Source organism: Erithacus rubecula (genome assembly GCF_903797595.1).
Source record: "Erithacus rubecula genome assembly, chromosome: 6".
In the NCBI taxonomy this organism is placed as follows: domain Eukaryota; kingdom Metazoa; phylum Chordata; class Aves; order Passeriformes; family Muscicapidae; genus Erithacus; species Erithacus rubecula.
The window spans coordinates 17,911,031-17,923,918 of record NC_136688.1 but is presented as its reverse complement, the minus strand read 5'-3'; the positions used below and the strand labels follow the sequence as shown (position 1 = coordinate 17,923,918).

At 42.5% G+C, this 12,888-nt stretch overlaps 1 protein-coding gene across 2 annotated transcripts; it reads right to left on the bottom strand.

The window, feature by feature from the left end:
* Window positions 1–4,638: 4,638 nt before the first annotated feature.
* PTH (parathyroid hormone) lies at window positions 4,639–6,589 on the bottom strand (the record flags this gene model as incomplete). Of its 2 annotated transcripts, none has more annotated exons than XM_079309361.1 (2): window positions 4,639–5,111; window positions 6,504–6,589. In XM_079309361.1, the coding sequence occupies 2 exons, from the start codon at window positions 6,587–6,589 to the stop codon at window positions 4,865–4,867; spliced, it is 333 nt and encodes a 110-aa protein (XP_079165487.1). In that variant the 3' UTR covers window positions 4,639–4,864. The 2 variants fall into 2 exon arrangements, with proteins under 2 accessions (XP_079165487.1, XP_079165488.1); XM_079309362.1 differs by having other exon boundaries at window positions 4,639–5,114; window positions 6,504–6,533.
* Between the last annotated feature and the right edge of the window lie 6,299 nt (window positions 6,590–12,888).

Below are 12,888 nucleotides of genomic sequence, written 5' to 3'. Positions count from 1 at the left end.
GCCGGGATCTCCTCTGCGGAGCCGGGATCTCCTCTTTGGAACCGGGATCTCCTCTGGGGAACCGGGATCTCCTCTGCGGAGCCGGGATCTCCTCTGGGGAGCCGGGATCTCCCCTCAGGAGCCGGGATCTCCTCTGGGGAGCCGGGATCTCCTCTGGGGAGCCGGGATATCCTCTGTGGAGCCGGGATCTCCTCTGGGGAACCGGGATCTCCTCTGGGGAACCGGGATATCCTCTGGGGAACCGGGATATCCTCTGGGGAGCCGGGATCTCCTCTGCGGAGCCGGGATATCCTCTGGGGAGCCGGGATCTCCTCTGGGGAGCCGGGATCTCCTCTTTGGAACCGGGATCTCCTCTGGGGAACCGGGATCTCCTCTGGGGAGCCGGGATCTCCTCTGCGGAGCCGGGATCTCCTCTGCGGAGCCGGGATCTCCTCTTTGGAACCGGGATCTCCTCTGGGGAACCGGAATCTCCTCTGGGGAGCCGGGATCTCCTCTTTGGAACCGGGATATCCTCTGGGGAGCCGGGATCTCCTCTGGGGAGCCGGGATCTCCTCTTTGGAACCGGGATCTCCTCTGGGGAACCGGGATCTCCTCTGGGGAGCCGGGATCTCCTCTGCGGAGCCGGGATCTCCTCTGCGGAGCCGGGATCTCCTCTGGGGAGCCGGGATCTCCTCTGGGGAACCGGAATCTCCTCTGGGGAGCCGGGATCTCCTCTTTGGAACCGGGATATCCTCTGGGGAGCCGGGATCTCCTCTGCGGAGCCGGGATCTCCTCTGGGGAGCCGGGATCTCCTCTTTGGAACCGGGGTCTCCTCTTTGGAACCGGAATTTCCTCTGGGGAGCCGGGATCTCCTCTGGGGAGCCGGGATCTCCCCTCAGGAGCCGGGATCTCCTCTGCGGAGCCGGGATCTCCCCTCAGGAGCCGGGATCTCCTCTTTGGAACCGGGGTCTCCTCTTTGGAACCGGAATCTCCTCTGGGGAGCCGGGATCTCCTCTGGGGAGCCGGGATCTCCCCTCAGGAGCCGGGATCTCCTCTGCGGAGCCGGGATCTCCCCTCAGGAGCCGGGATCTCCTCTGGGGAGCCGGGATCTCCTCTGGGGAACCGGGATCTCCTCTTTGGAACCGGGATCTCCTCTGGGGAGCCGGGATCTCCCCTCAGGAGCCGGGATCTCCTCTGGGGAGCCGGGATCTCCCCTGGGGAACCGGGATGTCCCTTATAGAGCCAGGCTCGCCTTGTAGAGCCGGGCTCTCCCTGAAAAGCCAGGATCTCTTCTGTGGAACCGGTGTGTCCCCTGAAGAGCAGTACTGAGGGTGTAATACTGCCATATAATACAGTTTATATCTAGCAGAGTTGACGTCTCTGCTATCTCGACCTTCGTCCTAAAACTGATTCCTGATTTAAATTGCAATTCTGTGTTTGTACACCCCTATAGGAAACCCAGAGTCTCTGCAATCTGCAGTGTGTTTTGGAATAGGATTAGCAGACGTGGCTGTCGTTCCATAATATCGCAGTGGAATTACCCTGTCCCGCAGTTTAGGGGACACTGAAGTGTCACAGGTGTCACTAAACCCTTCCCACTCCTCGTGGGGCAGAGGAGGAATAACCCGATACTGAGCCCCAGATGGATTCAGATCTAAAGAAAACATTTCTCTTTTTTTCTAAAATATTCTCTGATGCAGCATTATTAAATACAGGCAGGGTTTGGGTTCCATACCAGGTGAAAGGATTGTAGAGCTCCTTATGCACACTGGGGACAGGAGTGGAAGAGGGGGCAAGAGAGTGAGACTTGTGCCTTTGCTAGATCCCAATGGCTCATAAGGGATGGCAGCTCTGCTCCAACAGACAACAAACCACAAAGCTGTTAAATTAATTCTCTTTGCCATCATGTAACAATGGCCAGAGAGACAAACCACACAGTTCTAGAAAGGCAGCAGCAGAACAATGAGGGGCAAGCAGCTGGCACAAAAGCTGTCAGAATGTGCAAACAAGGTGAGGATTCAGATGCCACATGTGAGCCAAGCAGCACCAAACACCAGCATTTACAGCAGGGGAGATCTGGAGCATCTTAGAAAGCCAAATCAGCCAAATAGCCAGCAGGAGGTTTTACCTACAGATCTCACAATCTGTCCTGTTTCTGTTTGACTTCTTGTGATTTTGGCTTTGCTGAATTTTCATCACCTTGTTGGGGGTTTTTTTAATGTGCTACTGTTTAGCTTCCCCTGAGGATTGATACAGATACTGGTGCTCTTTGTTTCAATGAATCACCAGTGAGAGACATGACTGATTTTCACTGACAATTCTAAAAAAAACCAAGTGTGTACAGTCAAGATGCATCTGCACAGGACAGGCCTTCCAGGACACAGGTCCTGGCAAAAAAAAGGCAAAAAAAGTCCTTTGTCAGATTATAAGGCAAGGAAATCTTTCCCTCTCCTTGACCCCAGTGAGGCCCCATCTGGTCTGCTTATTTGATAAACCTTTATTTGATATACCTTTATTTGATATACCACTTTTATTTCTTTTCTGACTGCTGCTGTTACAATTTATTATTAAGAGATTTATTACCATATATTAGCATTTCAGTGGCCCTATAATCTCTCACCATCCTCTTTCTGCTCCCCTCAGTCTGTGAGAGAGAGATGACCACAATTGCACATTTGTTCAGCTGAAGATGAATCTTTGCATTTTTTGGTATTAAAGTGTTTTTGATAACATCCTCTGCCCCTTTTGCTGCTACACTGATCAGAGGTTTAAGCTGAAAAGCAATAACAAATCTACTTTCTAGATAATTAGTAAGTAATTACGTTAATATTACATCTTATTTTTAATGGGCATTACCTAGCACTAATTAATCTGCCACTGTGCTGCCTTTAGTCCTGAAAAGACATTCTGTAAGTGTACAGGAAGTTTAAATATCTGTGCAGTCATCATTCATCTATTGCATAGCTGAAGATTAGGAGGGATTGCTGTTTGGAGAATTGAATTTTTTGTTTAGATCAAAATGAAACAGGTTATGATTTTGGCACTTGAAGAATATACAGTTTGTGTGTGTGTCATTATTGTAAGGGGACATAAATAAGTTTGTGCTAGGTGAAACCTTTTGTTTAGCCACTATTATGCAGGAAGAATGAAAGGAAAAATAAAAATCACTTTGTACTTTCTTTGCTGTCATAAAATTAAATGGCTTAAAAATCTTACCCCAAATGCTAAATTATATGCAAACAGTCACAGGCCAGTCAGTTCTTATGCTTTAAAATAATGTCCAAGAGCTTTTGGTCCACTTTATTGGTAATATATAAGTGAGACATAGGTACAAAAATGCAATTTTATTTATTGAAGTTAGCACAGATGCCTGATTAAAGAATAAATAGAAAGTGCACCTTAAGGCCTTGATCCTACAACCAGATAGGTGACACAGAACCTTTGTGCCATCTGCTCCCAGCATCAGGGCCTTTGCATTGCTAGAAGGATCTCTAGTCACAAACACACCCCTAGCCCTCAGCAGGCTTCATTTCTATTTGTAGATATTTGTATATTTATGTGTAGGGAGTCGGGAGGGGTTTGCAAGGCTCCCCAAGGCGTGCCAGACATCAAACAAACAAATAAAAGCCAGTATGGGAACATCCATGAAACCACTTGGGCTTACAGCAGCAATTTGAGCTCTGCCAGTGGAAATTTGGAGGCACCCACCAGTATTCCTACTTGGAAAACCTTCTTATTCATCAGAAACTACTGAGGCTCCTGAGCACATACATGCACAGACCATGCAAAGTGATTTTACGTTTGCTGCTTTTTAAAATCATTGCCAAAGTTGATTTTTCCCTGTAATCCTTTCTGAGTCTTACTTGGAGTTTGAATGTATTCCAGTTAATGGTTCCTCTCCCAGGCTGATTTCTGCATGTTAATAGTTCTCATTCTGCAGGTCTGGAAAACTGAGATCCCAATTTTACTATAAATTGCATATGGAAATGAGTAATTTTATTCATGAGAGCCACTGGTCTCACAAAAAACTACACATGAGGCCTAGCACAACATACAGAAGTTCAGAGTCAGTAAAAGAGGGACAAAAAGCAAATATCACAAGATTTTTGTTTCAGTTGTAATTGTCTGTGTGGAATTATTTCCCAGTCCTATAAGTTAGGGCCATGCTTACATATGTGCAACCATCTCTGCTCCCACTGTTTCTGCAGTTAATTATAGGATTTCATCTTTTGGAGGAGGGGAAGGTAATCAAACCCTCCCTTCATTTCTGTATTTTGCAAAATTGTTCAGAATTTGTTTTAATTTTAGCCCTTTGTACTTTAATCTTAAGCTTTGCCTTCCTCTCCTATCTCTTTTCTGTTTGCACTCTTTAATCCTGAATTATTATTGTGCAGCTTTGTAATTAAACCGTGTAATTAATGTTCATTTGATTTTAGGCCTTCTTTTGAAAATAGATGTGGGTTTAATTTATGTATTTCCATTAGTACAAAGTTAAACAAAATTTAACCCTAGGCCCTATTCTTGAGACAGGCTCCCCTGCATTTATTCCTTGCTGGTTAACAGTACAAGCAGGCTTAGTGATTACACACAATGAGTTGTAGAACTGGCCTTATATGGTTTTCCAGTTTTCTTACTGGTTTGGGTTTCTTTCTCCTGTGTTGCTGGCAATCTATAAGATACATCAGCCAAAAGTGGTGGTCCTGGGTAGACTGTAAATACATTTTATTATTTGCTTGTGAAATGTCTCACTCAGCGGGGCTGCAACCTTGAAGAGAGCCTTGAAGAGAGCCTTTAATCCTTATGCAGCTGGAATAAATAGGAATGAAATGCCCTAGTTATCAATGCTACACAGACAGGTGCTCACGTGGACAGACAGCTGCTCTCACTAGGGCTTTGTTTTGAAGAGGACATCCATGTAGGCCTTGTCCAGCTCCGGGGATTTCTTGAGGAGCTCGGGGAGCAGCCTGCGGCCCAGCAGCACGTCGTCCTTGCCGCGGGGCCTCTGGGCGCGGGCGTCCTCCAGGGCGCTGTGCACGTCCTGCAGCTTCATCTGCAGCCAGTCCTGCCTCTCCACCGCGTGCCGGTGCTCGCCCAGGTTGTGCATCAGCTGCATCTCGCTCACCGACCTCTTCCTGCTGCAAAGCAAAGCAACAAACAGCTCCCTAGAGCTTCTGGAGGGAATCACGGGCTGTAGAAGCTGCCTGGCTGATTTGTCATGGCAGTTGAAAAGGAGAGGGAGGGTGAGTGGGGATTGGTGTTTGGTAATGGATGTGTTGGGTTGATGTGACCAGGAATGTGTGTTCTGTCCCCATCTGTTGAAGCCGGGTGGGGCAGTGACCCCTGATCTCCTGGCACATATTATCTGCTAATGGGCCAGCTTTAAAAACAGGTGGGGCAATCATCTTTATCTTTTCCACAGCCCATCCTCCCTCCAGGAAGATATCATCTGCTACTGGGCCATTGAGTCCCAGTGCATGACTGATAAAATTCCATCATCCCACTGGGAGATGCTCCAGCCAGGGGAGGAGCCAAGGAGCCAAGCCTTTCCTACTTAGAAAAAAACCCTGAGATTTTGGACAGCAAGTTATCTGTCTTTCCAATGGATTCAGAGGAAAGCCAGACCTTTCCACATCACCCCTGAACATTCAGAGGAAACTGCCCCTTCTCCAGCAGCACTGCTCCAGCTGAGCCACATCTGCCCCTGCAGGAGGATGCAGCACCATGGAATGGGACTGCTGCCACCACCCTGACTGACTGACTGACAGGGTGTCAGGTTGTTTTCTGACTCTGTCAGTGTTTTTGGGATTGTTCTTTGTAATAAAATATTTCTATTTTAATTTTCCTGGTAAAGAATTGTTATTCCTAATTCCCCTATCTTTGCCTGAGAGCTCCTTAATTTCAAAATTATAATAATTTGGAGGGATGGGGTTTATATTCTCCATTTCAAAGAGAAGCTTCTGCCTTTATTGGCAGACACCTGTCCTTCAAACCAGGACAATCAGTGAGAAAGCATCCAAAGTGGGAAGTAGTGTGGTTTTGTGACAATAATGTCCCCATAATTTAGTTCAGCTGTTTTAGAGGAGCTTGGGACTCATACAATATTAAGTGATCAATGAAATGATGGCATTTATTCAGTGGTAGTTTTCTGTGATCACCAGGGCTAAGGAAGCATGATTCCCTGTGGATCTGTGTCTGAGCTGGTGGATGTCAGTGTCCAGGTGTGAGTTACAGCTAGATTCTCACAGTGCAAAGCATGGGCACCTGTGTAGACCCCCAAGACAGGGAGCTTATCCTATTTGAATAATAGGAGAAGAATTTCATTATTTTTATCCCTCTACTCAACTGCCTATTTTAAAAAAACATATATACACTCAGAGTGTCTGAGACCTCTGTAGCTGCTTCTAGAGGACAGAACATGGCCAAAGGGTTCAAAAGCAGGGACAGAACTCTCACACACATGCACAGACAAACCACCACACTCTCAGTAGCTGCAAAAGTCATGCAGTGTGAGATAATGCACTTACACCATCGGTCTTCCTTCAGAGGTTGTAAAAAGGCACATGGCACATAAAATGATTGCAGCCCGGGCCAGCTTTCTTACAGAAGTCATTTTGTCTACAAAGGTAGAAATGAATAAATGTCAAGTCTGTAATTCAAGGTATTTCTGTTCCTTCCAAACAAATTTAAATTAGAAAAAAAAAAAGTTAAAAAACATCAGACAAGTTTTCGATTTTTTTTTAACAGGTTAGAGCAAGGAAGGCAAATGAAGGATTTACTTCTAATACTAATTTTGTGAGCAACTCATTACTTCCTGGGCAGCTCCGTGAATTTTGGCCATCTTTAGCTGCCCTGCATCATCATCATCATCATCATCATCATCATCATCTAGGTACCTCTTGCATAATTGGATGAAAAGCACCATGTTCTTCCAATATTATTATTAGTATCATGACCATCATCAATATGATTTTGTATCCTTCAAGTCCAGTGACATACTTATGTATAGCTATTCAAATGAAAATTTTTCTAGAATAAAACTTTCTCTATTTCTCTATTTCTTTTCCATATTCTTTAGAATGAAGAGGCTGACACTTTCTCTGACAATTGTTCATAGATATGCCAGTCCCTGTTAAGTTAGAGGAGAGAAATCAGTGTTAAACTCCTCATTTTTTCAGAGATAATCCTGCATTTCCTGTATGAATTCCCCTCTGATTTTTGCATCACCGTCAGAACTGCCACTTGAAATGTATTTCAAAAATATTTACCATTGATGATGCTACAACAGGCAGAAATGACACAGTTCCAGTATCAGTTTCCAGTCTGGATTTTCAGTATTGGCAGGCAGAAAAGGCATCTTTTTGTTACCACTTAAGAAATTTGATACAGAGTAACTGAGACCTAAGGGATATGAAACTCCACAATGCCGGTTTTTGCACTAGTTTCTCTGCAGCTTTGCTGTAGGTCAGAAAAGCATTTAGAGCAAGGTCTCAGACGTGACAGTATCAGTGAGGTACTGGCAGTCCATCTAACCCAGGATTATAAATTCAAAATTTGAATTTGCTTCAAGATGTTCCTCATTCACTGTCTGTGACTTTTTAATTTCTCAAATTTAGTTCAGATAACAGAGCAGTTTGATCTTACTAACATTCACTTATTTTTTTAAGAAAGTCTGAAAAGAAACTACCACGAAAATGGGTAAAGAATCAATGATAAAATATTCTAATCAGTCTTCCAGAGAACTTGGAAAAAAGTAGAGTATACTTACCAGAGAGAATGTTAAAGAGATTTGTGGCTTGGGTATGTCAGCAGATGACTGTCTCTTGATGTCAAGTGTATTTAAAGACCACTGAATTGGTTTAGTGGACCCCTTAAATGTAACTTCAAAACAGAGCTTCTAAGTAACTTGGAAGCCCTTTTATTGTCTCAGTTGATGTCACTGTCACACACACCCTCCTGACCCTCATGTACCCACCCTCAGATGCTTTCGTTGATTTGACATTTCATTTAAAGGGTGAAGAGGCCTCAACAGAAAGAAAGTCCTGGGAAGCTGTGAGAAAGTTTGGCTTTTAAATTCAGAATTGTGCCCAAGATAACATGAGCTCTGGAGCTGTTGGAAAGGTTTGCAAAGAGCTTTGGGTTGTTAAATGCAGGCAGGTAAAACTTAAATTTATAGACACTACCACAAAGAAGAAATAACAGATAGAAAAATTAAGTGTTATCTCTTCAATTGAAAGGCATCTGATGATATTTTGTAGGCATGAGACTGTGCACATAAATACAAAGGCAAAGTATGGATGAAAAAATCTGCAGGTTTTTAGGAATTCTTTGTGCCTACAAATGAGACCTGACCTATAGAAGACAATTCTTGCTCCTCTTGGGACAAGAAGAGGGAAAACACAGTGGATTCTGAGTTTCCATATTCTGAACACAGCAGGCTAAGGATGAGCCAGGACAGGGATCAGTGGGTACAAGTGAACAGAGCAGTCAGGAGAATATAAACCATTAAATATTCCAGGTACCTGCCAAACAAAGACATCTAATTCAGAGACTGGCTGCAAACTCTTGGTATAAATGTTGCAATACTGACATTTCTTCCCCTTTGGAAGACGAGAAAGGGAGCACGGGCACCTTTTTTAGGCTGAAACACAATAATATTTAGTAGATTTTGGTTTAAATGTCTGACTATTTCTTTATGCACAGCAGCCAAATTTCTGAGGCTAGATCTGAGCTTGAGTAGGGTGTCCTCTTCTACCTTCACCTAAAGTCACAGAATGCTATATGGGAATGAGAAAATACAATAATATATCTCAAAAGTTAATTACAGGAAAAGCTCCTCCATGCCAGGAGGCATTGCAGACACCAGGCAGGGCATGAAACTTCTGGGGGTGAGGGAGAGGCCTGAAAAACCAAAGGTGCTGGAACCTCAGTGTGAGAGGGAAGAGCTGGCCACAGCCTTTTCCTCTGACAAGAGCTTTTCTCCATCAGCCAGCAACCTACCCTTCCCTGACCTTCCCTTATAGATTGTGCAGATACCTGAGCCAATTGGGCATGAAGAAATCAACGTTGCTTTCTTTGCAGCTGCTGTGCCACTGACGTTGAGTTTGTGCCATTGGATGTAATCAGGGCTGAAAACAAGGGGAAACGGTGAGACAGGCAATGAACAATGACCATATTGCAAAAATCCTGAATTTTTTTTTAAACTTTTTTTGCATATTCTACTCATTTCATCAAGGGAAAGTATTATACCACATCTTGAAATTAAACCCATCCTGTGGTGCATCACTGGAATATGGTCAGAGTACTCAAAACTTTCTAGAATTGTACTGTTTAGTGACTAAAGCACATTTTCAAAAATTAATGATATCATCTGATATATTAATATTCCTGCAGTATTCTTCATTCTCCAGATTTAAGGCTTCAGTGCTGCAGTCAGATTCCTGCAGTGCCATTTCCAACAGCAGGCTTTTCCCACATTGCTTGTTCCAGGGGGTAATTCCAGATAAAATGTTTTCTTAACTGCAGCTATGGCTTAAAGAATATTAGTAGGTTATTGAGCAAGGGAACAAAGTAATTGATGACACACTGGATGATTGGTGAGGCAACTTTCTAAATGTGTCCAAGGAATGTTTCTGTCTTGACACAATGAAGATCCAAAGTGACAGTCAGTAAACTCTTTAGAACTTCATTTGATTGACAAGATTTGTGGCTTTTCAAATACCACAGCAGAAGTAATTTATGTAAGCAATGTTGGGTGTCTTCAGGTTGGTTTTGGGTTCAGATGAAGATAAAAAACAGCACAAGGATTTCTCAAAAGGTCACTTATCACAGTTCTAGTTTGTGTCCAGTCCACTTCATACAGTTTGGTTTTAGCAGCCACTGGCAATTTGCATTTGGACATCTTACTAACATATTTTTTCTCCAGTTACATAAAATACTTCGCTTGAGAATCGCAGTATTCCCAAATTTCCGTGTTTTCTTTCTGAGGAAAGTATGTACTGACGATGCCTTTTTCTAGGCTATGGACATTCAGACAAAGATGGATTGAATTCAAACATCACTGAGAGAAAGATCAGAGAGAGAACAGAAGCTGGAAGATTCTAGTCCCCCTTACCTGACTTCAAGTTCATTTGTTTACCTGTGGAGATGGACTGAACACTGTCATGGTAATTGTGATCCAGATTATTTCTAGAATTAGATAATTAAATGGAACACATGCAATGGATGAACACTTCCTTTTGCCCTCAGTGTAACTCAGCCATGTCCAGTTTATCAGAGAATTCCTGGCCCTGTTGACCTCTCATGGGCATGGCAGGCTTTGCTGATGGGATCAGGAATGCAGGAGTGCTCGCTCCCTGCATGCCACCCTGGATGGTGGCTGCCTAGAATGTCACAGAGCATTACATGGCTCTTTTGAAGACCAGATGGAGCATCCTGCTTACCTCATCTCTCTCTCATGAGAAGAATCTGAGGCTGGGTGAAACAGCCCAGAGCAGCCTGGAGGAATGCTAAAATGGCTGTCAAGGGAAGTTATGAAGGAGAGCTACCTCTGGGTCCCTACATATTTCACTGGCCACTAACAGAAATGCTGGCTGCAAAAGCCATAGTTAGTTTCAACAAGTACACATTGGCACATTTTTAAAGTTCTGTCAGTGAATTGTACACTAAACACGTGAGCATTTATAGAATACTTATATAGTGAGTGAAAGTCTGGGTTTTGATTTGGATTTTAAAGTTCTGGTAAGTTATTTTACAGTCAGTAATTAATAAGTATTAACCTCATGACACTGAAACACCATGCTGTCATTGCTCTGCTGAATTCAATGCTATAATGAGCAATACAGGACTTTATGACCTTTTCCATAGACAAAACTGCTGTTGGATCATTGGATTTTAGGGATAATACCAAACTGGAGGGCTACTGAGGGTTCAGGTTCTTTAGTGCCATCCCTGAAACTGCCATGAGATCCCTGACAAGCCACACAAGGACACCAGTTCCTACAGCAAAAGTAACCCCAGAGAGAAAAGCATCTAATATTGAAACAGGGATGAGTTCTGAAATCACTCCCATTCCATGGCCAGTCCCAAGCACTGCACTCATTTGGGATTCAGGAAGTTCTCTTCAGTAAAAATCTGCACACACAATCACACACATGCGCATTCAGTAAAACTAACATTTAAAAAGCATTTAGGACATCTACTAAAAAGAGGTTTGAATGGTTAAATATTAGGAACAGCAGGTAGCTGCAAGTGTCAGGTTTGACCTACCAAAACCATTGTAAGAATGATTGTGCCAGCTCTGCATAAAAGAACCATGAAGACTCAGGATGACAGAGGACAAAACAGGGGAGGACTGCAGGTTTTATGCAGGTAGCCACTTATTTTTCTATCCTTTCTCCTGAAAAGATAGCTCAGGTTCATATTCCCATATTTTTTGCAGCCACTGCAGATGAGCAGATAGCACCCAAGCAAGCAATCTGGAGCCTGATGAAATCTCATGGGAATGATGAGTGCAATTTGCAAAAGCAGGATGACATTTCAGACCTTTCCTGCAATCCAGTGACTATCCTGAAAAAACCTTAATCCCCAATCTGCTGAAAAATTCATAAATGCACAGAATGGGCATAAATCATCATTTGAGTTTTGAAAGAAAATACCTTGCTATGTGCTATGAAAGCATGCAAGGAGATGCAGAACCTCTAATAATGGTGCTGCTAAGAAAGAAAAGTATGTTGTACTTAATACAAAGCTTTTCATTATTTGAGCTATACATTACAGCAAATAAAATGCTTTCTGTTACATATTAAGGACTTTGTCCCAGAAATAAACCTCTTTAAATGAAAACTTCTAGGTAAATATTTATCAAAGTTTAACTCCACTGACAAATATTTTGAACTGAAGTTTCTTCAGGAAAATCCTTAATGTATTTTTTCATACATTTATATTATTTGCTAGAGGGATAACAATTTTTTTTGTATTTTCCTTGCTTTATTTAATACAATCTTTTCACTAAATTATTGGCAAGACTATTAATATTTGCCAAAAGCAAATTCTGGAACTAATAATTTTCTTCATTTTAAATTCATGCATATTATTTTAATTATATATATATATATATATATATACTTGTGTGATGATCAGAAATTTTCTCAAAAGTAATTTTTTTCCTAGCATCTCCTGAAATATTAGTTGTAACATGAAAATGTAATTCTCACAATCTAGTCCACCAAGAAGTATAGTACCTTATATGAATGCTGTACAGACTATCTCAATTTGAAATTTTCAATTTTTAACTGTTTTTCCTTTGCTTAGTTTCCACTGAAATCTATTCATAGGTTGTGTCTCCTTCCATATGACATTCAGGCTCTTCATCTTAATTTTCTCTGCTTTTTATAAAAGGCCTAGATCATCACTTGCATGCACTGCACATTGTCACTTTAATCTCTGCAGTTTGGACAAGGTAAAAAATCAAAATTTGCTTGTCTTGCTTTGGGCATTAATTACAAACTAGAATGATGGGTAATTGAGGACCTAACCCTGTATTTCTGCCCTCATTTTCTGTTTTTCTTTTTGAGATGGTTTCCCCATCTCATGGGATAGTCTAGTGAGGGTAAGAATTAACCAGTTCTGCCCAAGTAGTAATTTCATTTTCCATGGTTCCTGGTGATTATTAAAATGGTCAACCCTACAGAATCCAGTCCTTTTTTTTTTTTTTTTTCTGGGTAAACCTCTGTGAAGAGCAAGCTTTTCACCATTACCCAAATTACTTTCCTCCTATTGTCCCTCTGCCCTCTTCTCACTGCCCACTAAACAAATGGCTCATTCTCAACATTTAAGAAATGATAGCAATTACTGTATTTTTATCTAAAAAGAAGAATCCATAAGAAGTTGTCCAAGCCTACACAATCCTTC